The sequence below is a fragment of the Falco punctatus genome, assembly GCF_963210335.1.
Source record: "Falco punctatus genome assembly, chromosome: 7".
Lineage (NCBI taxonomy): Eukaryota > Metazoa > Chordata > Aves > Falconiformes > Falconidae > Falco > Falco punctatus.
This window is the reverse complement of record NC_137587.1, coordinates 73,170,373-73,192,987: the sequence shown is the minus strand read 5'-3', so window position 1 is coordinate 73,192,987 and position 22,615 is coordinate 73,170,373. Positions and strand designations below refer to the sequence as shown.

Below are 22,615 nucleotides of genomic sequence, written 5' to 3'. Positions count from 1 at the left end.
GACTTATTAATGATGAGTCATTTTGCACAGGTCAGAGTTCCTATTAAAAGAAGGTACAGCTGCCTTACTGAGGCTGACTGCTGGGATGAGCAAGCCACATTGTCAATTGAAATTAAAGGCTGTAAAAATGAAATTATCATTAACCACAGAGAGTAAGTGTAAGGACATTTATACAAGTAGGTTTCCAAGAAGCAGCACCTGAGCCTTCCATGCACCTTCCGCAGCATTGAGCTCAAAGCAGGCCACTCCACGCCAGATGTTCAATTAAACAGCAGGCAGGAGTACAGACCGTTGCAAGCCCACTTCTCTGCTGGCAAGCAGGTGGCCTGAGCTGGTCACCCTCTGTGCTTCCAAGGACAGCTCTTTGGAGAAGCTGAAAACTCTCTGGTCACTATACACCGCTTTCCAGCTTGCCAACCAAATCACTACGGTCTGGCAAAAAATTAAAATAAAGGAAGCAGACTTTACAAGAATCTACAGGTTTTGCTTTCTTTGCAGGAACATGTTATATCATTCATCAATTCAGAGGGGAAAAAATAAATAATCAAATACCCAAGTCCTACACAAGGGACACCCAGATGAGCTACTTACCCATGGCCACCAGCTTTCCCAAAGGAGGGTCTTCAAGGACTCACATCCTAGTCAAAAGGCCATATTGCCATACTGTGGCAGCAGCCCCTTGCAGGCTGTAGAAAGTAACCTCTTGGCATTGACCCTTTGGCGTCAGGAGCAGGTTCCTCAGACCCTGAGCTCACTCACATGGCAATCAAGAGCCTAAAGCTGACTAGGTACCAGCTAGTCAACAGCATGTAAGCTCAACTGTTTAATGACACCAAGATAGCGTTAGTTTTGCCTAGGCAAAAACTTCACCATACAGCCTCAGAAATGACTGCAGCACAGACTTTGAGATGCAAGTCAGACTCCCACGTAGGTACGCACAGACAGATCAAACCTCAACCTTCTGCACTGAAGAGCACTGTTGGAACAACCAAATGTCAGTGCTTTATGATGACATTAAAGAAGACAGCATGAAGAACCAAGAAGGGTCTCCTACCTAAATGACCACCTCCAGGCTCTGTGTGAGTCTCAATCACACTGAAGCCAGCAAGACTTCCAAGTCTTGCCCTAAAAATGACCACAGAGTGTCTCTGAAAACTGTTGTGGCCAACCATATACCACTTCCACCTGTGAAGACAGAACCTCCACACAAACAAGTAAAAAAGCTTGAAGGCCTGATACTTTACACAAATAATTGCACATTTTCATTGGGCAAAAGCCCAGCACTGAAGAGCTCATTGGCTCCTCTCCTTCAGATCAGGAGAGCAAAGACAGAAACTTCAGACAGCTGCTCAGAAGTAGCTTTAACCCAACAAACATGGGTGGCACTTGCCCTTTTGGCAGCAGCTTCACCCTCTCCACCCCCAGCCACACAACCCTGATCTCTCCCCAGTGCCAAATGCTGTTCACACAGCCAGAGGATGAACAGATCAGGCATTGTCCAGCTGGAAAAATCAAACACTAACCATAACAGGCAGATGATCAGCCATCCATCTTGCATGCACTGTGCTGGCCCATGGGAGAAGTCAGACAGAGGAACTCTGTCTTTCCAGCTAAGCCCCACCACTTGGGGCATCCTTTTAAGCCCCATGACCTTTCCAGCACTGCAAGACATGCCTTTGTGTTACCTGCCTTACTGACCAGCATGTCACCTTGTCCTCATCACTCCTAGCCACCCTAACAGGTAAGGCCTCAAACTGTACCTCCAGCTGCTCTCGTCCTACCCTCCCAGCTGGATCATGCTTGCCCCTCCCCACAGCCCTCCCAAGCAAAGCAGCCACAGGTGATCCTGGGGGCAGGAGCACTGAGTGTCCCTGTGCTCTGTCAAGATGATGAGTTGCATTTCCAGCTGAAGTAGTCTCAACCACCAGCTTTTCAACAGTAAATGAAACCCAAAACATTCTGCATACTAGTGCAAGAGAAACATCCTTTTAGCCTCCAGGAATACTAAGGACCTGGGCATCACTTGAGGAGCCAGCAGGGAAGATCCTAAAAGCTTACTGGAGAATGCTAGTGTAGGCAGAAGTGTGGTTTTAATCGCATTTTCTTGCATAACACAAATGGGGTGGTGTCTTGGCTTGGATGTAAAGAAAAAATCACTCAAATAGCAAGAGTCAGAGTGAAGGGCGCCTGTGCCATGAACCCCTTGTGCTCATGAATGTGATCAAACAGTGAGCATTGTCCGTACTTTTTTCTAATCCCCAGTGTTGATCACACAACGTGTGTGAAGTAGTGCTAAATACTGGACTTGGCAATTCTTGAGGAGTCTTGATATTATCCAAAGAAAGAGGTCATCACCACAAAGATCCATGTATTAACTAAAGTTTAACCTTAAGGAACCAAGCAAAATTTGCTTTTCATGCTAGAGATTTAAACCCAGGAAAGGCAAGATCAAATTCTGAATGGTTCAGTCAGAAGAGCCCTGCCTGCAGGCAGCTGGTGTTTCACTTAGTTTTAATTATGTTCACAGCATACCTGCATAGAGCTGCAACGGCATAACTATATCAGACTTAAAACCAAATTTACCTGCTTGGAAACAGGCAAGTCCTAAGCCAGGCATGTCAGACACCCCAGCATACTTAGCTTGATACTCTCTGGAGCTGGGCTGTCTGTGTCCTATGCTCTGCAGAGACTTGTTAGTGCACGCAGTACAGGACTCCACTAATAAAATGCAGTATCAGCAGTAAATGTGTCTCCCACAAGCAAGCTTGGGGCCATTATAGTTAATGGTTGAAAGCAAATGCTTATCTTATCCTGAGGAACACATCTAAAGTGGGTGCATCAAGGACTACAAGTACTGGTTTCTCTCTGCGGGAGAAGAAAGGCTCAGATAGGTCTGCTCCAGGCATTTCCAGTGCTGGTGGGAAGAAAACCTCCTGGGGCACCTTGCATCTGTGAAATGAAGCACAGCTTTTTAAGAGCTAGCCCTAAAAACACAGGTTTAGTTATTAACTGCTGATGCACTGGACCACAGAATTATACCCCTCTACTATGTACCTTCTACCAGCCTTGGTTCTTTATACTCCGTTTCATCAAATGCTTTCAAAAATCCTTTGGACATTTATCATCCTCTTAAAGGTTTTAGCCCTTCAGCTACTCACAATTTTCTTCAGAAGTGAAGACAGTCTTCCCTGGTTTTCATGCATTTGCCAAATTTTAGTATCGCTGCAAGGACAAGAGGCAGAACTGTCAACAACACTCACTTTTTTTAATCACTAAAAACATTGCTCAAGTCCATGGCCTAGGCTGGTACATCACCTCATTGGCACTAAAAAGTTAGCTGCTTGAAAAAAAAAAATTAAGTCTGGCACCTTTTCTAACCCTCTCATACAATCATTGCATGAGATTCCCTTTTTTTTGTATTTTCTCTTCCTGAAATAAATCTTTCTCCTTCCAGCTCACATCCTCATACAGAAGTTGACAAGAGCTCGGAGACCCTGAAATAGGCTTCACAGTGGCTTCATCCTCACATGTACATCAACTTGATCTGCTTCAGCTGCAACAGTTATTAATAAATTTCAGTGCTCTTCTACAGCACGAAAACTGAGCCAGACAAGCTGCCCAGCGCAGCAAGTAAACAACAAAATGTGTCAGTGACAGCAAAGCAGAGATCTCCAAGTCATGTTTTGATGGAAAGAGCATTGCACAAAAGCTCCTCAGAAAAGCACACCAAGAACCAGCAGCAGGACAGAGGGATGGCCCTGGAATCCCCTGCAGATGCTCCCTCTTGCTGGCACTATGACCCATGACACTGAGCATATTTTGCACATGCAGACTTCCAAGTATAAGATTTCCTATGAACTTCTCTTCCTTCAAGGTTAATACTACTTGCCAAAATACAAGCCACTCAATGTCTTTTCAGCTGTCAGCAGCAAACCCTTTTCAACATTTAAAAGCCAACAATGAAGCTTTCATGTACATATGGTTATGCTTAAGGCTTCTTTCCTGCCATGTGTCTCACTTCTTATCAAGCACTTCATGCACACACAGAACGAGTGTTTTTGTGTTTCATATACCATGGCAGTAATTATCAGCAATCCTCTGATAAAGCAGCTGTGAGTGCTATGGAACTGTACAAGACACATTGTTATTTTACAGACTGGAAAATGGATGTATCAAGTCTTTGCTTGTCAAGGTCATGGAACCAATTTATGTCAGAGCTGCAGAAATATGGCTGTGTTTTCTGCAAGTAATATACTTTGAGCTCAGATGGACATACACTTGCATGTAACAATTTAGAGCTAGATTTCATTAACAGAGGATGTGGAAAACAATAAATTAAGTTACATGCTCCTGTATCAGCCTCTGTAACACTCTGAAGGTGGATCAGATATGTGTTTTAACTCTGAATTATTGCTGCTTGTATGGTCCAAATTAAACCAAATTAAACAAAGCTAGTTGAAAGACATCAAGGAATGAGAAAGGACAAAAGCAAGCAAAGCAAATATTGGACAATGAGATGCCCAGGAAAGCTGACATCTTCCTGGTAACTCATTGTGCATAGATCTTTGTGGCTGTGTGTTAGAAAAGAAGCAAGGCAAAAATATAGCTGTTTGTAATAGCACTTCTGCCTTCTTCTTGGACTCAGTGATGCTGTAAAGTGTGAGGCTGAGCCAGTCAGTATGAGATAACAGCTTCATTCACCTGAGAACTTCCACCCCTTGCTGAAACAGCGCAAGGACAGAGCAGTTTTTAACTCCATCTCCTGAAAACTGCCTTTTCTGTGGCACAAGAGGTGCCTCATTCAGAGGAGACCACACTCCCCCCTCAAATGGGATCCCAGACCTGGGAAATGTCTGCATTTACAAGGTTCCCAGAAAAGCAAAGTTCACATGTGATAGTCTGTATTTTAACAGTGGTCCTGAAGGACACTGTCCAGCTCCACATCTTGACCTTCTAACCTAGGTTATCAGCTCATCAGCCCACATACTCAGCTCTGCTTGACTTTCAAGGAGATACCGCCAGGAGGCTTTAGAAAGGGGACTCAAAAATGCAGTTTGGGATTATAATTTGCTGTGCACAACTACCAAAGAGCCCTACTGAAACAAGGCATCACTGTGCAGATAATTAAACCAATAGGAAAAAAAGACACCTCTGTCTTAAGAGATCTCATGGACTGGAGATGAATCCATTAGTGCCTTTACTTTTGCCTTTCCAGTGAGTACTGGATGTCTCTCCTTTCAGAGTTTGGAACACTTTCACCTGACAAGACAGATGGGCTTAATTTCCTCAGATGTCACAATTGGTTTCTCATCAGGGATTTACACAACTTGTTGCCAAAAGCAAGGTCCCACAAGAAGTTACAGGTACCCAACTGCTGAAGAGGGAACTCTGAGCTAAGACATCTAAATATGCTTTTCAGGAACTAAGCACTCCTGCATTTTCAGCTCACTTTATTATAGTAACAAGCCTTCCACCTTCATTTGTTATTATTATGTGCAAAGCAAGAGATATAAGATTGGAAATTGTTTTAGAGCCAGAAAAGCCAGGTGGCAAGGCACTCTCCTGAGCTCAACCGCCACTGCAACCAGAGGCAGCCATCCAAGAAAAGATCGAAGGCAGTGTCACTATACTCTATAAATATCTGCATATGATGAAGCCATGACAGTAGAATGATACTTAAGCAAGGAGGCAATGCTGTAAGAAGGCCAAGGAGCAGACATCTGCATCAGACAAGAGGTGCAGATTGCTTCCAACAAAGAAGTTTGCCTAGGACTCACATGAAGTTTTTACATAAAATTGCACCTCTGCATAAAGACATTCTCCAGACTCAGCTAGTTCTTACAAAAAGTACAGCTGAAGAGATGGGTTGAAGTTGTGGCCCATGAATGCAGCTAAGTCAGACCCTCGACAGGACTGACAGCAGGACTGACAGCTTCTCCTCTCACTTTGTCAAGTAATTATAATCAAGTGCTTTGAGGCATACATTTTTTTCGAAAAAAAAAAACAAAAAACACCACCAAAACATACTACCCCAAAATAAAAAAAGTCCTGTCAGCTGCCAGGGCAGAAGGCAAGTCACCATGATCATAAGCTGCTCTTCACATTATCTGTTATCAGGTATGTTAGAAGACCAGCAAGGGAAAGCCAGTAATTTTTTGCCACTGAACTATCTGCTCACAGGGAGGATTCTTTCTGAAAACCAGTTCCCAAAGCCACAAAAAGTAACTATCCTGAATACTCTTGTTTAATAAAGGGATGATGTTCTATTGCCATTTTCAACACCTCTATTCTTTTGGCCCCTGCAGCCCTACCTCTGACAAATTCTACAAATTAAAAAACAGAAAAAGCATACACCAGTTTCCAGATTATTATCCTTCAGTTTACACAACACCTTTTTCATCCTATAGGATTAGGAAGACCCAGTAAGACCACCCAGACTAATCTCTACATGGTTAATGAATGCAAGCATATAGGTGAAATGTTTATGAGTCACTCCAGAAGCAAGGATTCCTAACCTCAGTTTCTTTTCATAACAATACTTTCATGTCCATAAGCACATCTACTGCATCACTACACTCTCTGCTGCCCTAAGTATGGGTGAAGAGAGCATGCAAGCATTTCAGTTAAACACCTACAAATACATATATAGACAGCAACAGAGAAGCCTGAAAAAAACTAGCCCACACTTTCCTTGGATCAGAATATCCATTTTTGCTTTTTAGTCATAACAGCAGCAGCCTCCCACCACAATTCTGTGTCTGCATCACTTGTCCAATACTTTTATTAGCTCTAAAGCCACCAAATTCAAATAGATTCTGCATTAAAGAGAACTGCTGAATGTTATCTGCCATTAGGGATGTCACTCATCTTGCTTTTCAAGTTCTCCAGGCAAGCTCTCCAGATGTTCCTGGATTTAGTTAAACTCATAATTACTTTCTGAAAGTCCTCTTGCTACACTATTCCACTCACTCACTTTCCCGAATTGTTATGACACATTATTTAGTTATAAAACCAAGAGGCCCACTTCATTCAAGCCCTTGCCCCACATCATAGACAACAACAGTTTTCACACATCCCGGCTCAAGTCTTCAGCACTTGTAGGCACTCTCAGGTATGTGCAGGGCATGATACTTCTATAATACTCCTCCCTAATTCACTGGCGAAACTGGAAGATGTCAGGGAAAGGTTAGTTTTTCTATTTAACAAATATTTATTCACTGCTTCTTACAACAGAAGAGACAGCCACTGAAGTTAGCAGGCAAAATGAAATGACCTTGTCATTGGCTTGACAACCAAGTACATATGTAGGTTGAAAACTGGATGGCACAATTTGTGGAAATTGAATGCACTGCTGATTTAAGTGTGGCAGTACAGCGTCCCTTTACCTGCAAAAGCCTTAGGAAAGTGGAGTGCACCCACACGCTGAACTTGTCAGGCTAGTGCAATGTGTTCAGGACTCAGAGCTTTGCAGACATGGGCTGGATTTACCGTGCCTGAGCCACAGCATTGACCCAAGCAGAAGACACCAGGCTCACTGCATGAGAGCGCTACATCACTCTGTGCCTGCCTCAATGGCCTTAAGGAAAACTTCAACGATTTGGGGAAGTTGGCTGGGAACACCACGGGTATTGCTCACAGGACTGATGAGCCCTCCTTTATCAGTTAAACTGATTAAAGCTGCAATTTGAACATACTGAGGGGGGAATAACAGTTCAAGCTATAGGCAACCAGAACACCTTGACATCTTATTTATTAAGGACTCTCTCTACTTGTAATCAGCAGAATAGAGACACTGAACTCCAATTTCCTTTGCACAGTATGGCCTGACAGCACAAATCTGTTATCGACGCTGTGTGTGCACCTGTTGGTGCTGAAGACACCAGGGTATATAGACAGACTGCAACTAGATCACACACTGCCATACAAGCACAGAGGAACCAAATTAAGGCAACTTAACTTTGGCATTACCCTAGTTTTAATGTCTGACTTCCTGGCAGCACTTTAAGTCTCTTTTGGTCCTGTATTTATTTTTACAAATGTCCTATTCTTTGAGGCAACAATGCAAAACACGCTGGAAATGGATTATTTATGTCATTAACAGGGAAGAGGCACGCTCATTTCAAGAGCTTACAGACTGAAGAGCACTACTAGTGAATTAAAAGTAGTTGATAGGCTTTATTTTGAATAACTAACACAATCTCAGACAGCTTTGCCTTTGCTGGCGCACTGCCTTGTATTTTCACACTTGCTAACCTCTGCCAGTCTCGGTGTTTATCATACCTTCTCCCATGCAAACAAAGCCTTATTCCTACCACAGGCCCCCTCCTACGGACACTTCCGACCTAGGAATGCTATTCTGACCGCTGCTCGGCCAGACGATGAGGGTGTGCGGGTGGTGCCAGGCCCGGCCTGCGCTCATCGCCAGGGCGTCGGCGGCCGCCCGCGGCCCTCAGAGCTTCGCGGCAACGCCGCGCACACCTGCCCGCTATAAAACAGTGCGCGACGCTGACAGCCTCTGGCCCGTTACAGCCGCCAAAACCCACAGCCCTTTTCTGGGAAGCGAGGGGCTAGCCTGCAGCAGAGGAGAGCTTTTGGAGATCCAGAGCCAGCGCTCAGCGTTTCAACCCCACAGCAGATCTCGGGGAAGGAAAGGCCCAGGCGGCCCTGCCTCTTCCAGCTCGGCCATCACCTCGGTGCGGCCGGGGCCGGGGTATGGCCTCATGGGCTGGGCCGCCCGCCCCCGCTCCTCCACCTGCCTCTGAGCCGCCTCCCGCAGGCCCCGGGCCCGGCGGCGCACGCACTCATGGCGGCGGACGCCCGCTCGCCCCAGCCCCTTCCCCCGGCGCGGCCGCCCTCACCTGTTCCGCGGCCGAATGGCCAGCAGGTAGCTGCGCCGGTCGGGCCGGGCGGCCCAGGCCGCGCTCTCGGCCTCCTCCGCCCCCTCGATGCTGCCCGCTCCCCGCCCAGAGAGGCCAGCGAGGACCCGGCGGGGCGAGCCCATGGCGGCGGCCCGGCTGCCCCTGCTCACGCCGCCGCCCGCCCTGTCAGTCACCGCCGGCATTTATAGCCGCCCCGCACATGCCGCTGTCAGTCGGGGGCGGCGGTGCCATGACGCGGCGGCCCGCTGCCCGCCCCCCCAGGGGCCTGGCGGCCTTGGAGGCCCGGCCTGTCCGGAGGCCCGGGCTGCCCGGAGGCCTGGGCTGCCCGGGGCTGGCCGCGGCCCGGCCTGTGTGGGGCCTGGCAGCCCAGCCGCCGCCTCCTCCTTCCGTCATTGCCAGCTCTAGTTCATCTTTTTAGGAGTAAGGGGGGTGTGTGTGTGGTGTTGGGTTTCTTTCTTCGCAATAACTCCCACCCCCTGCCTCAACTTGGAGGATTTCTCGCAGCTGGAAGATGTCTTGGGATCAGCTAAAACACTCCCTGATTTCTTGCAGGCACCGCTCAGTGCGGTTGTGGCAGTCGCGTCCTGGCATTGGCCTGAGAAGTGCCTCATGCCTTGGAAGCCTGGTTTTTATCCTGGGCTGCCTGAGAGAAAGTCTGTGATGGTATTTATTGAGTCTCCATGAAAAGGGCAGCACAAAAGAGGGCTAGAAAAGTTGGATACATGTCAACAACTATTACCAGCAGTGATTTAATACGATACGAAAACATAATGTGTAATAAAATGGGATTTATTCTTGTTCCACCTTCATATTACCTGTCAAGCTGTTGTATCATGTGCTACAGGCACGTCGCTGGTGGCACTAATCTCTCCAGCACAGGATTGACAGATGGAGCAGATTTGCTGTGGACCTTCCCACAGCAGCAATTGCAGAAGTGGGAAGATGGTGGTAGAGAGCCCCAGACCAGGAAAGACAACAGGCTTTGAGCTGATCCTCCCTGGGCAGGAAAGGTAAAAAATGCGGCAGCAAACAGTGGGGCAGGTGATGTCCACATGGATCACTTGATGCAGGACACCCCTGTTTCCTCTCCCCAGCAAACACTGTGATTTGGAAGGTGACTTTGGATAGAGACTGGCAGAGAGGTGTTCAGGGATATATAGGGTGTGTGTACCATCTATGCACAGGCACAGGCATGCGCACAGACACAGACAGTGTGCATCAGGTTGATATAACTCAGCCTTGACCTAAACTGTCCTTGTCACTGGTATACCAAACCTTGGCTCAAATGGAAGGGGTGGTTACAACTTGTACTGGGGGTTTGGGGAGAAGTTTGCAGGGAGAGGCGATGACTGTAGGGCATTCAGACATGCAATCTAGAAAAGCAGTGCTTGCAGACACCACTAGATCCAAAGCCAGGACTTCCAAGTGAATTTTACTGTCATATAAAGTTTGTTGGATCCTGTTGGAGTCAGTGTATACTGGGTCAACAATTTGTTTTTGTGTTTGCAGTAGTTATCAGGTGGTCCTAAGTGCTCCAAATCTGGATTTATCCCGTTGGTTGACAGCGGCCTGATCAGACTTGTAGTTCTTCCACTCAAGCCTCAGTGAAATGCTTTTCTCAGCTCAGATTTCAGGATAGTCTTGCATTTGAGCAGTGTTTTGGAAGGAGCTTTCTGTCCTCTCAGGTGTAGGTACTGACGTTTATTTGCTTTTTGTAGGCTACTGTGGCAGGTGATTACATTATCAGGCATGCAAATAGCTGGATTTGTGATATCAGAGAAGATAATTGGTCTTAGCAAATGCAAAGGCAAGGGACTTCATAAGACATTTGGATGTGGTCCTAGGAAATATGGGGAAAGAAGGTGATCCCAGAGCGCTGACTGAAGGTCTCACCTTCACCAGGCAGTAAAATAGCAGGTGAAATTGCATAAAACAAACATAACATGATCCATAGGGGAAACAAAGATACTCGTTTTTGGTAGGCAACAGTGGGCTCTGCATGGGCTAATGCCACTCAGCAGTAATCCATCTCAAACAGAATACAATAGGCCTGAAAAATCAAACCCAGAACTTACGGAAGGGGAACAAGGATGACCAGAGGTCCAGACTGGCTGCTGCATGAAGAATAACTACATAGACTGGGACTCTTCAGCCTGCAAGGAACAACTGAGGTGCATATGACTGATGTATACAGAGCTGTGAGGGCAAGGAGAACAAGACCAGAGGCACCAAGTGAAATTAGCAGTCCAGGGGAGATGCTTTCCCCCTCACTAAGCGGCTTCCACACATTGCTGTGGCTGCTCAATGTCAGTAGGGGTTAAGAAACCCCATAGGACAAATCTGTGGAAGAAGAATCTATTGAGGTTTACTCAGAACAAGTTCTGGTTCAAGAAGTCTCTGAGCTACAAAAGAATATTTGCTGTGTGCCTGCTGTGATCTCACACTCTTTGCTGTGTCTTAGCTGCTGCCCAAATATGGGGAGGCAGGATGCTAGGCTGGGAGGACCCAAGGTAACATTCTCCTGCTCTCATCTCTCTCTCTGAGAGGACTTTCAGGTCCCACAGCTTCAGGAAACCTGAATTCAAGTCCCAGCATATGAATCAAATGTTATTTTACCATCTCTTAACCATAAGCCCTGTTTCTTTGTGCCTTAGTCTGATAGAAAGAGCACAGAACATCTTGAGAAAGGTATCCAGAACAGGTGGGTCTCTCTGTCAGGCCTGAAACTGTGTCTGGTTTCAGACTTTCAAATACAGGAAAGACACAGATATACTGGAGTGAGTCCAGTGAAGGCCACCAAGATGATTAAGGGATGCTCAGGCACATGACATAGGAGAGGATGAGAGAAACTGGGTTTAAGTCTTCAGAGGGGAGCTAAATGGAGACGACATTGCTTTCTTCAACTACCTCATGGGAGGGTGCAGACCAGACAGAGCCAGCCACTTCCCAGAGGTGCAGTGATAGACTGGGAGGCAACAAAGGCAAGTTCTGATTAGACATTAGGAAAATAAATTGTCCTGTGAGGGTGATCAGGCAGTACAACAGGGTCCTAGAGAGGTGGGTGATCTCCTGGGAGACAGTCAGCTGTGGATGGGACAAGGTGCCAAAAAACTGATAGACACTCTACTTGGAGTGGTAGGCTGGACCAGAGACCTGTAGATGTCCCTTCCCAGCCTAGTCATACCATGGTTCTGTGCCTCACCCCAGTAGCAGAGGGAAACTTGGATGGCAAGTGCAGGTTTAACTTGACTGTGGTGAGACAGAGCCTGCTATGGTGTTCAATCTTCCCCTCAGATGCACAGTGGGTGTATTTTTTTTCTGCCGTTCTTGTGCCTGTCAGCCTGCTCAGACAGAGCTTCCTCTTACAGCATCTATTCTCTCTTCATTTTGTTCACAGAGAGTGACAGTGCCCTCTAGTCCCATCTCCATTTAGAAATGCACTCTCTCACCATTTAGTTTTTGAAGCCTAAGCCAGTCAGCCACAAGGTTTCAATCCTTGTTAGCAAAGCTTTCCTCCTCTGTCTGGTAATCCAGCATTTACTCACAGCGAGATTCATAGATGTTTTCTCAGTGGCTCTCACACAGCATATCCTTCCCTTTCCCACCCTGCATGCATACCCGTAGGTTCCTCTCTTTCTAAAATCACAGGCTTCTTCCTGCTGTCCAATGTGATGTCAACAAGCTCTCATCTCTGTTTCTTTACAAAATATACATATGGACTGTGCCAGGGCAGGGATCTTACAGAGGACAAGCATGACAGACTTTTTTGTCTAGATATTTGATGGAGGATGCTCTCTCCAAAGCCCAAAGAAGAGGACTGTGGGCAACACAGCAACCTCCAGCTATTTGAAGACATGCTGCAACAATCAGAAGTGTCATCCTTAGCTCTGCGAAAGTGCTGGGGTTAATTTAATGCTCATTTTTAGTAGCTATCTGCACTGTATTTATAATAACTCTGCATCACAGGCACGACACAGAGTTACTAGCACATATTCGGCCAGAACATTCATTTATAATCCATTCATATGTTTGTTTTAAACCTGCAAGGGTATATTTCCAAATGCTTGGCTGGACCCTCTGGAAATTAATAAAAAAGGAGGGTCTGTGTGATCTCAGAGACAGCTGGGGAGATGAGCACAAAGAAAGGTCCTGTGAGTCTATGCTAAGCATCACCTTCCCTGTACCCAGGAAAGAAAAGGACCAGTCCCTGTAGGAGCAGGGATTGCTCTGGATCATATTGGATGGACAGGGCATAGCACATTCTCCTGCCTTTGTGGAAGCGCAGTGTGACTGTCCCATCCTGCACAGAGGAAGGGATGTGGAGGGAGAAAATCCTTCCTCCATCCACCAGTTGTGTTGGGTTTGTCTTTCTCCTACCATCATCTTTCCCATGCTTTATAAGAGAAAAGCAGCAGGTAGAGGCGCATCCCTCAGCCTTGCTTAGTCCCTCCGACCATATGGCATGGCTCAACTCTGCCCTGGATTCCTGAGGGAGTACTGTGGAGGTGACGCATGACAGCTTTCAGCCATGACTGCTTCTCTCTGCCATCCTGGAGACCTGCCTGCAGCTTTCCATGCTGCCACTGAAGATGCTTGGGACAGATATCCCTGAAGGCCTTGCTTTCCCTTGGTCAGCTCCCATCACAGCCACGGGGAAACATCAGCAGGGGGGCAAGAGTCTTTGTCACAGCTGCTTCTCCAAATGGTCTGTGGTCCCCTGTCGTGGTTTAATCCTGGCTGACAACTAAGCCCCATGCAGCTGCTCACTCACTTCCCCCACAGTGGGATGGGGGAGAGGATTGGAAGACTAAAAGTGAGAATATTCATGGGTTGAGGTAAAGACTGTTTAATAGGTAAAGCAAAAGCTGCTCACTCAAGCAAAGCAAAAGAAGGATTTCATTCACCACTTCCTGTGGGCAGGCAGGTGTTTGGCCATCTCCAGGAAAGCAGGGCTCCATCACACATCATGGTTACTCAGGAAGACAAACTCCATAATGTCAGATGCGCCCCCCTTCCTTCTTCTTCCCCAAGTTTATACACTTGGCATGATGTCACATGGTATGGAATGCTTTGGCTAGTTTGGGTCAGCTGCCCTGGCTGTGTACCCTCCCAATTCCCTGTGCCCCTCCAGCCCTCTCGCTGGCAGGGCCCAGGAAACTGAGAAGTATTTGTCTTAGTGTAAACATTACCCAGCAACAACCAAACCCGTCAGTGTGCTATCAGTATTGTTCTCACATCAAATCCCAAACAGCACTGCACCAGCTACAAGAAGAAAACTAACTCTGTCCCAGACAAAACCACCACATCCCCCTCGAGCTTAAGTCCTGTTCCCCATCGCTTCTGGCACTGTGGGCATCTGCTGTGCAGGACCATTGGATTGGGGAGAAGCCAGCCTGGTGGGAATTTGTCTGCCCTGGAACTGGGAGCCAATCAATGGGGCCTCCCCAAGTCCTGAGCCTGGACCTGCTTCACACCCATTTTGTGTCACCCTCTGTGCCCAGTCACTTCAGAGTTCTTTGGGAATGACAGTCAGTCAGTCCCTGATCATCCTTTGTCGTCTCCGTTTGACATTTCCATCTCCTTTCCACACGACCCTCCCACCTCTGGAAAGGTGATGAGTTTTGGTTTAATGAGTCTGACCTTCCTTGCCCTAATTTTGTAAATTAAAGTAATGGCACATCAGTGACAAGTCCTGATGCTCACTGCCACCTTGTTTCCCCTGCGGAAGCTGGCTGTCCGCGGTTGTCCCGGTTCTACTGTGTGCTGGAGGGGCTTGTGCAACCTCTGGCTGAGCTGGCCCAGTGCCACTTCCCCCTGGCCCCGTGATGCCTGCCCCAGCTGATGGGGATTTCTGGGGCAAGCAGGCTGGCGGGGGCAGCGGCACAGGGGCATCAGAGCTGTGGCTCCGCCATGAGCCTTGGGCTGCCGCCCGCCGGAGAGAGGGGAGGGCAGCCGTGGGGAGGTGGGTGCGATGGGCAGGGTGGCCGTGGGGAGGGCGAGAGGGTGGCTGTGGGGATGAGAGCAAGGGTGGTGGTGGGCACGGGGCCGAGGGCACCGGTGGGAGTGAAGTAAGGACACCCGTGGGGATGCGGAAAAGTGTACTTCGGTGGGGGGCACCGTGGGGAGGAGGCGGGGGATGGTCGCGGCGCGGTCACCCGCGGGGAAGGGTGAGGGTATCCGTCGGCAGGGGAGGGGCGGCTGCTTGGCTTCGCTGTGGGAGCGGGGCGGGCCCGGCGGCGGGGAGGGTGCGGGCCCGGCGGCGGCGGGGCTGGAGAGCCCGCCGAGGCCTGTCCCGCCCCGGAGGCCGCCGAGGCCGCCATGGCCGCCCGTCGCCGTGCCGGGTGAGCGGCGCCGCCGGCCAGGCCCGAGCCGCCCTCAGCCTCGAGCGCTGCCGTCCCGCCCGCCGCAGGTACTGCCGCTGCGTCCCCGCGAGAGGAGCCGCCGCGGGCCCGGCCGGCGGCCGCTGAGACCGGGGAGGAGCCGCCGGCGAAGCGATGCAGGAAGGTGAGCGGCCGCCCGGGAGCCCCGAGGCGGCTCGGCCTGGGCCGTGCCCCGTACCCGGGCGCATCGTGCCTTTGGGTCCCGGGGTCGGCCCAGGAAAGCCCCGTGGCCGCTTCTGGGCACGGCAGGCCGAGCGCCCGCGCTTTCCCCAGGCTCGCTCCCTCCCGCGGCGGGGGCCCTGTTGCAGCCCAGGCCGCCGGCTGGGAGTGGGCGCCTGGGCTGCGCCTGCCGGGCTGTGCCCACCTCTGCGACCTGTTTCTCCGCAGCCATCGTGATCACTGAGCAGCCAGTCTCTGTGTCAGTCCCCGCGGGGTACGCCTTCACGCTGCGGTGCAGGGCCGAGGGTCGCACGCCGCTGCAGTACCAGTGGTTCTGCCAGCACCAGGTAATAGTGGGAGCAGAGCTGGGCCTGGTGTGGCACCAGCCTGAGCCCCTGCCCACGGCAGTGGGGCTGCTGGCCCTTTGTGGGCAGATCTGGTGGCTAGGAGAGCAAGGAGAGCAGGGTGGGATGCGTGTGCAGGTGCTGGGGTAGGGTGTGCAATGGAAAAGCTCCTTCTGCATCCCTGCGGATGGAGGAGGGGAGGAAATGTGGAATTTCCACTTTTCCTGGTCTTACAAGGGGCCTGCTGGTGTCTTCTACTGCCAGCGATGACGAGGGACTGGCCGCCCACCACCTGTGTTTTCCCTTTAGTCTGTCTGCTGCCCAGTTCCTGGTGCCACCAGGCAAGACTTGCCCGTCACTGCACAGCAGACCCAACTGTACACCTGCAGAATCAATGACCTCTACAAAAATGCTGTCTTCACCAACTGGGTGAAGGTGGAGGTCCATCAGTGTGTCGCCAGAGGTACGAGCATGTCTTCTAGCTTTTCTGTACTTTATGCTTTGCCCACCCTTGCAACAGTGATCCTGTGCAGTTCCTGGGACAGTGTGTCCTCCCAGCTTGAAAATCACAATATAGAGAGATTGCTCCAGCAACCATGAGCCTGCAGGTTAAGCCAGACTACTGCATCCATCATCTGGATGGGTCAGGTCACTGTCATGGTCCCAACAGCCCCAGCTATATGTGCCTGCTCCTCCTGCTGATCGCTTGCTGTGGGTTTCCCAGTTTCCCAGGGTGTTTGCCTGTTTGCGTTGGGTAGAGGGACTGGAAAAGGTGATCTGGCTATTTCAAAGCTGAGCAAAAATAGCTCTGGGTGGGTTTGACCTTGGCATGTTTGACTGCACCCTTGGCAGGAAGGGGTGAGCGTCAGGTTTGGGAAGCCGAAGGCAGGGGGTTTTGGTGTGTCATTTACTATCGCAGGTGTCACTCTCAAGGATTCCCTGCTCCCAAAGCAGAAAGATGTAGCGGTGACATTGCAACCACAGCCATCCTGTGGAACAGCATGTCTTGGTGCAGGTGAAAAAGGCTTGCTTTTCTGGCAATACACGCAGGGTCTTATACAGGGGGAAGAATTACCATTGTTTTCTGGCCTTGTGGAGGGAGGACCAATTCCTTGTTGCTGCTTCACAGGACTGCCGCCTCGGCTGTGGCAAGGAGAACCAGTCATCATCCTCAACCCCATGGAGCAGAGCGGGGAGGTGGGGAAGCCGCTACAGCTGCGGTGTGCTGCCATGGGGGTCCCAGCCCCCAGGTACCAGTGGTACCGGAATGGGAACCTGCTGGAACACCAGAAGAAAAAAAAACTCTGGGTAATGTTGCCTTGGGATAGTTCAGAAACTTTGGCTGATGAGGTGGGTGATGGGAGAAGCTCATTGCTGGATGGTGGATGGTGGATGTGGGAGAGACTCAGAAGCCTTGAAAAGACAGCTGAAAATTGTGGTATTGTTATCTTGGACATGACAAGTGGCATGTAGAGGAATGAAGGCAGTGGGTTGATTAACATTGATAAAATGCAGCTGTGGCCTTGTTTTGGTGGCAGTGGGTTGATTGACCTGGATGATGTGCAGCTGTAGCTCGTTCAGCTAAGTGGTTAAATAGCGCTGAGGCCTGTGGGAGAGGGAGGCCTTAGATGGAGCAGGGGCATGGACAAGGAAGAGTCTGGACCTAGCAGAGACAAGTGGTAGTGTGGTCTGGTCTCTGGAGGATGGAGAAACAGTGTGGACAGTAGAATCTGACCCACAGTAAAGCCTTATTGCAGCTTGCTAGTTTTGTTTGTGGTGTGGCAATTGGTGCCCTGCGAGGCAAACTGTTTTGGATGTGGATTGCGGCAGTCCTTAAGCCTGGCTCATATCTGTGTGTCAGGGCTCGGGCATGCTTTTATCTGTATGATTGGATGAATGCCAGTAGAAAGCAGTTTCTCTTTGCCTGTTGTTTCTGCCTCTCCAGCCCTCAAGAAACAGCATCCTGCTTAGCTATCTTTCCCTGCTGTGTTGCAGGGCTGTGAGAAAGCACTCCATGTATCATCCCTGTTGCTTTGTTATCTGAGTGAAGGATTCTGGGTGAAGAGTGAATAGGTTTTATGGGCTTCTTTCAAAGCTATGGATGTTTCTCTAAGAAGTATCCAATTCATAGATATGTCAAGGGCTCTCGGCACATCTGTCATGCCTTTTTGCAGCAGTGGCACAAGGACAACTATGGCATGTCTGTGCAGGGGACTGTGGAGTGGTGGAGCTGTGGGAGTGCTGTCTGCTTGCACAAGAGCTAGAAGAAAAAGTGTTTAGTCCCAGCAGAAAAGTCAGGGAGACAGTGAAAGTCTGGCTTTATTTTGGGTCACTGGCTGAATATAAGTCAGTGCTGACTTCTTGAAGCAAGAAAGGCAGATTTCCTTCTGGGGCATCATGTGAAGGGTAATGAAGATGAGATCCAATCTCTTCTCAGTAATGGTAGAAGATGGTGGCCTCAGATTGCACTTTTCACAGGGAAGTTCACCTGGGGATTAGGAAGAGGTTCTTCGTTTGGAGGTGGGTGGTGCTGCACTGGAGCCAGAAAGGCAGCGAGATCTCTGTTCTTGGAGAGAGGAGGTTACCAGCCTGACTCAGTGGTGGCTTTAGTTCCCCTCTGAGCATGAGCCTGGCCTGGAGAATGGCAGAGGTCCTTGCCAGCTAGTACTGCTCTGTTTCTTGTCCCACAGCAAGAGAGATGGATAAGAGTTGAAAAATTGCCAAAGAGAGCAATGGGCATGATCAGAAGTCTAGAAATGTCACCGATGAGGAAAAACAGGCAAGCTTCTGATGTTGGTCATGCACCGTCGTCCCAGTGTGGCTCCTGGGGCAGAGTATGGCTATGACACAGGGTTTTGGGGCTGCTGGGGAAAGAAGGGAAGACACTTAGGCAGAGGATTCTAGTGCTGTAGAAGCTGGAGTCTGCAGCAGACTTTAGCGTGTGGCATTTCTGAGCTTTTTAAAAAGACGAAGGTCATGGGAAGTCTTAGCTTTGTGAGGCAAGGAATGAGGTCTTAGCGAACAGCAAGAAAAGAAGACTTTTTTTTCCAGGACCACAGATGCCTCTGGCAGATAGGGACAGGGAGCTGCAAACTTTTACCATAAACAGTGTGATTTAACTTTTGGTATGTCTAGATCACCCACGCAAAGGTCAGTGACTCCGGCACATACCTCTGCTGTGCCTCCAATAGCCATGGAGAATGCTGGACCAGCGCCGTGGATATTCACATAGGTGAGCAGAGTCAACCCGCATCTGCTTTGCTGCAGATCACCTTATAGCATGAAAAGTAATTGGAGGTCAGAAAGGAATTTAGTGTTCCCACCTGGAAGTGCCAAGCTGGTGAACAAGGAGCCCAGTGCTGTCATGTTACCCTGCAGCTCAGTCAGTGCAGGGGAAGCTAGGCACCAGGGCGTGGGTTAGGAGAGGTAGGATGGGTGGCTCTGACACTGGCACCTTTCCCTAGCTTGGGTGGATCTTTCACGCTTTTATTATCAAAAAGAAAGGCCACCAGTTTGAATACTGCTTCTGCAGGGATCCAAAGATAAGACATTTTGGAGTAGAGCAGCAGCATGGGGATCTGGAGGGAAGGAGGTTGGAGTGCCCTGGCAGTCCTTGGGCAACTGTCATGGGAACAGCCTGCAGAGAGCAGTTTCGCACCCTGGATATACTGGGTACAATGATCTCAGCAGAGCTGTGCAAGGCCTGCTGAGCAGCAAGCTCAGGCATCCGTCAGACCATGATAAATAGGATTCCTTGATAACAAGGTTCAGAGGTAGCGAGGAAGCAATGTCTGAAAGAAAAAACCCAGAACCCAGTGATCTGCTGTACCGCAGCGCGGGTGCTGCTGGGTCCTGCAGTCTGTCAGAAACATACCATGTTTGGGCAGGTTGAGCACTCTCAGGTGCCCATTGTGCTTTTCTTGCCTTGCCAAGGTGCTGGTTTAGTAGCTCCTCAGCCAAATCGCTGTGGGCTCCTATGCTAAACCTCACTTACAGCCTTGCTGATGTGTAGTGGTGTACTCAGACACAAAGAGTTGGAGAGGATGGTGTTTACTTCAGGAATGTCAGGCCCCTCAGGGTGGTAGCCCAGACCTGATGCTGCCAGATCCCAGGGAGAAGATGGGTCCCCAGAGCTTGGGGCATGCTCCACCTTTGGTGTGATGGCGGCCTTTGCCCTTCTGTGAGACAGGAATAGCACAGGCTAGCTTTGCTGGCTCTTTACTCCATCTAGAGATTTTTCTATGCATAAGCTTCTCATTCCGCCTTTTAGGCTGGCTTTAAAATTGCTCCAGAGTGCAAATTGGTCCTGTGTAGCCAGAGAGCCAGAACAGCATGTATGGGGGCCAGGCAATGAGAAGGGGGCACCAGATTGGGTTAGGTTCAAAACGTTACAGCTGGCTAGCTTTAACATGCAACAGGCTCTGTCAGAGGTAGAATAGGATGAATGGGCTTGTTGTGATGCCTTTCCAGACACCCCTGCTGCATTAGCAACACTCTTTCAGGTGCTAAACATCTTCCTGACCCCTGTGACTTATGCAATTAAATACCCATAATTTCTTTTTTTGAGCCTGTAGGATTTTAGGGTTTTTTCCTGGGCTAGATATTTTTAGTTATTTTTAATTTCAGTGGAAAAGCTGGAGCTGTTAGGGTAATGATGATTTTAAGAGTCTGGAAGTGCTTGGGCAGGGGAGCTGTGGGGCTTGCAAAAATGAGTCATGTTTGAAGTGGCTTTTCTGAGCAAGAGCTGCTAAAGGCAGGGAAAGGCAAAGCAGGATGGTGAAAGACTGGGAATATTATAGTAGTCAAAAGCAAAGAGGTGACTTCCTCTGTGTTCACTGCTTATGGGGAGAAGCTTTCTGTTGTGAAGCTTATGTTGACCTTGAGTCATGGTGTTTCCTTTGCTTTTGCTGCGGTGAGGGAGTGGACAAGTCACTTTGGGAAGTGTGGCAGCCCAGGCAGGGCTGGTACAAGTAGCGCAGACCTGCTGATGGGTACAAGCTCCTCCATGCTGGCTCTCCTTCCCCTGGTCTGCCCCTTCTCCAAGCTTTGCTTCCTAGCTGCTCAGGATTTCATAAATACCCTGGAATCACCAGACCAGTGTCTTTAAGGTTAGCAGTCAGGCTATGAAGAACTTGCCCAAGGAGTGATGCTCTGCAGTGTTTGATCCAGCTTTGCATTGCTGGGGGGTGTTGGAGCAGGTTTCAGACCTGCGATGGGAGCTGGCAGTGGGGTGCTGGGTGCTGGCAGAGGCTTATCACTTCCCTCTTTCTTTTCCAGATATGTGTCGCTCTGAGAAGTTTTTTGGTGAGTACTGTCATCTTTTCTTCCTGAGCAATTATTCCTTTAATTAAAAGCCAGGTTCCAGTGTGGGTGGGAGGACAGGGCATAGAAGTGCCTTTCCTGCAAAGACTGCTTCAAGCCTTTATGTCCCCATTGTCATGGGCTCTCTGCTTTTCTCTGATCACAGCTGCAAGGCAGAGAATGAGTCCCATCCCCTGACAAGTGCTGGTCAGTCTCAGCAAGGGGAGTAAGTTTAACCCCATGAGAGAAAGGACCTCTTAGCCTGGGTCAGTGCATCTCCCTCCCAGGCACCACTGGCACGTAAGACCTGTGGTCATGGTAGGGCAGGTGCCGAATAATCTCAGTAGTGCAGATAATCCTGCACTCCTGGGGTTTTGGTTGTCAAGTGAAAACTTTTCAAGTCTTTTTTTTTATTTTTTTTTTTACCAAAATGGTTGTTTGTGTATTTTGTCAAGGTGTTCTGAAAGGCAAAGGCTTTCTGGAGGGTGCCCCAGGCTTGTAGCAGCATAGGGTCTATCCTTCGTGCTTAGATGTAAGAAAATATTTCCTGTATCTTCACTCCAACAGAAGGATGTGAGACCTTGCATCCTGATGAGTGTTTACAGCTTTGTCACTTGGTGTTTCTTTTAGCTACAGGCAAGATAGCGCTTTTAGTGGGCAACAACCACTACCAGCATCATCCCAACCTCATGGCTCCTGTCACAGATGTGTTTGAGCTGAGCCTTCTTCTGGAGCAGCTGGGCTTCCAGGTTGTCTCCCTTTTGGACCTGAACAAGGCTGAGATGGTGACAGCCGTCAGTCGCTTCCTGCAGCTCCTTGGGAAGGGAGTCTATGGTAAGGCAAAGCCAGACCAGCTACCTGCCAGTGCTGAGCAGCCGGGAGCTGATGTGTGGATAGCAGTCGTTCATGCCAGGGAGGAGCAGGGATTTGGAAATTTTCTGAACAGCTGTTGAATTAAAAGAAATTGAACTTTCCTTTGTGGCAGGGGACAAGGGAGACCTGGAGCACAGTGTGCAGCTGTACCAGGCCTTGGCAGGAGCCCCTAGATAAACACCATTCAGGGTTGGCCAGGTTACAGACAGGCAAAGCAGTTGTTTCTTTAACACATGGCTCACCTCCAACTCCAACAGTATGGTGTCATGCTGAGGTTTTAGGGAGCCAGTGCTTCTGATGGCAAATGGGAGAAGGTGTTTTGATTTTGCCTTAGATGACAAAATAGAGGAGGCTGACCATCGATTGCCCCCACCACTCTCCTTAGTGCAGAGAGAAGCTCCTTTTGAGCTGTGACTGCTACAGCAGGCTGTGATTTCCTTGTTTTTCTTTCCTGATAGTCTAATTTGGGCCTCTGACAACCTTTTTGCCTAAGAGCATTCCCAACTGCAGATGGCTTTGAGATTATTGCACGCTGTCCTCAGTGGGGAAGTGTTCTTCAAACAAAACCAACCACCAGATCTTGTGGGTCTTAAAGCAGGTGTTCAGATTTGGTGGTAACAACTTCTTTGGGGTTTTTGAGGTTCTCCCAGCCTGAGAGATACCCTGAAAAAAGCTTGCA

General features: G+C 49.3%; 2 protein-coding genes across 5 annotated transcripts in view; one reads left to right on the top strand and one right to left on the bottom strand.

Annotated features, from left to right (window-relative positions):
* ALPK3 (alpha kinase 3) overlaps positions 1-9,126 on the bottom strand; it is a 34,552-nt gene extending 25,426 nt beyond the window's left edge. Inside the window, exon 1 of the mRNA XM_080397162.1 lies at positions 8,859-9,126. Within this exon, the coding sequence (XP_080253288.1) occupies positions 8,859-9,061 (203 nt within the window). The 5' untranslated portion in view covers positions 9,062-9,126. The remainder of the gene's footprint in view (positions 1-8,858) is intronic.
* Positions 9,127-9,266: 140 nt separating this feature from the next.
* LOC308067778 (mucosa-associated lymphoid tissue lymphoma translocation protein 1-like) overlaps positions 9,267-22,615 on the top strand; it is a 31,709-nt gene continuing 18,360 nt past the window's right edge. Inside the window, exons 1-8 of one of the 4 annotated variants that reach the window (XM_080397167.1) lie at positions 9,267-14,841; positions 15,289-15,383; positions 15,647-15,765; positions 16,072-16,225; positions 16,892-17,070; positions 18,898-18,994; positions 21,040-21,066; positions 21,694-21,897. In XM_080397167.1, the coding sequence (XP_080253293.1) occupies positions 15,374-15,383; positions 15,647-15,765; positions 16,072-16,225; positions 16,892-17,070; positions 18,898-18,994; positions 21,040-21,066; positions 21,694-21,897 (790 nt within the window). In that variant the 5' untranslated portion in view covers positions 9,267-14,841; positions 15,289-15,373. Of the gene's footprint in view, positions 14,842-14,876; positions 15,384-15,646; positions 15,766-16,071; positions 16,226-16,891; positions 17,071-18,897; positions 18,995-21,039; positions 21,067-21,693; positions 21,898-22,615 lie in introns of those variants that run through there. The other 3 variants (XM_080397166.1, XM_080397168.1, XM_080397169.1) reach the window with 3 other exon arrangements.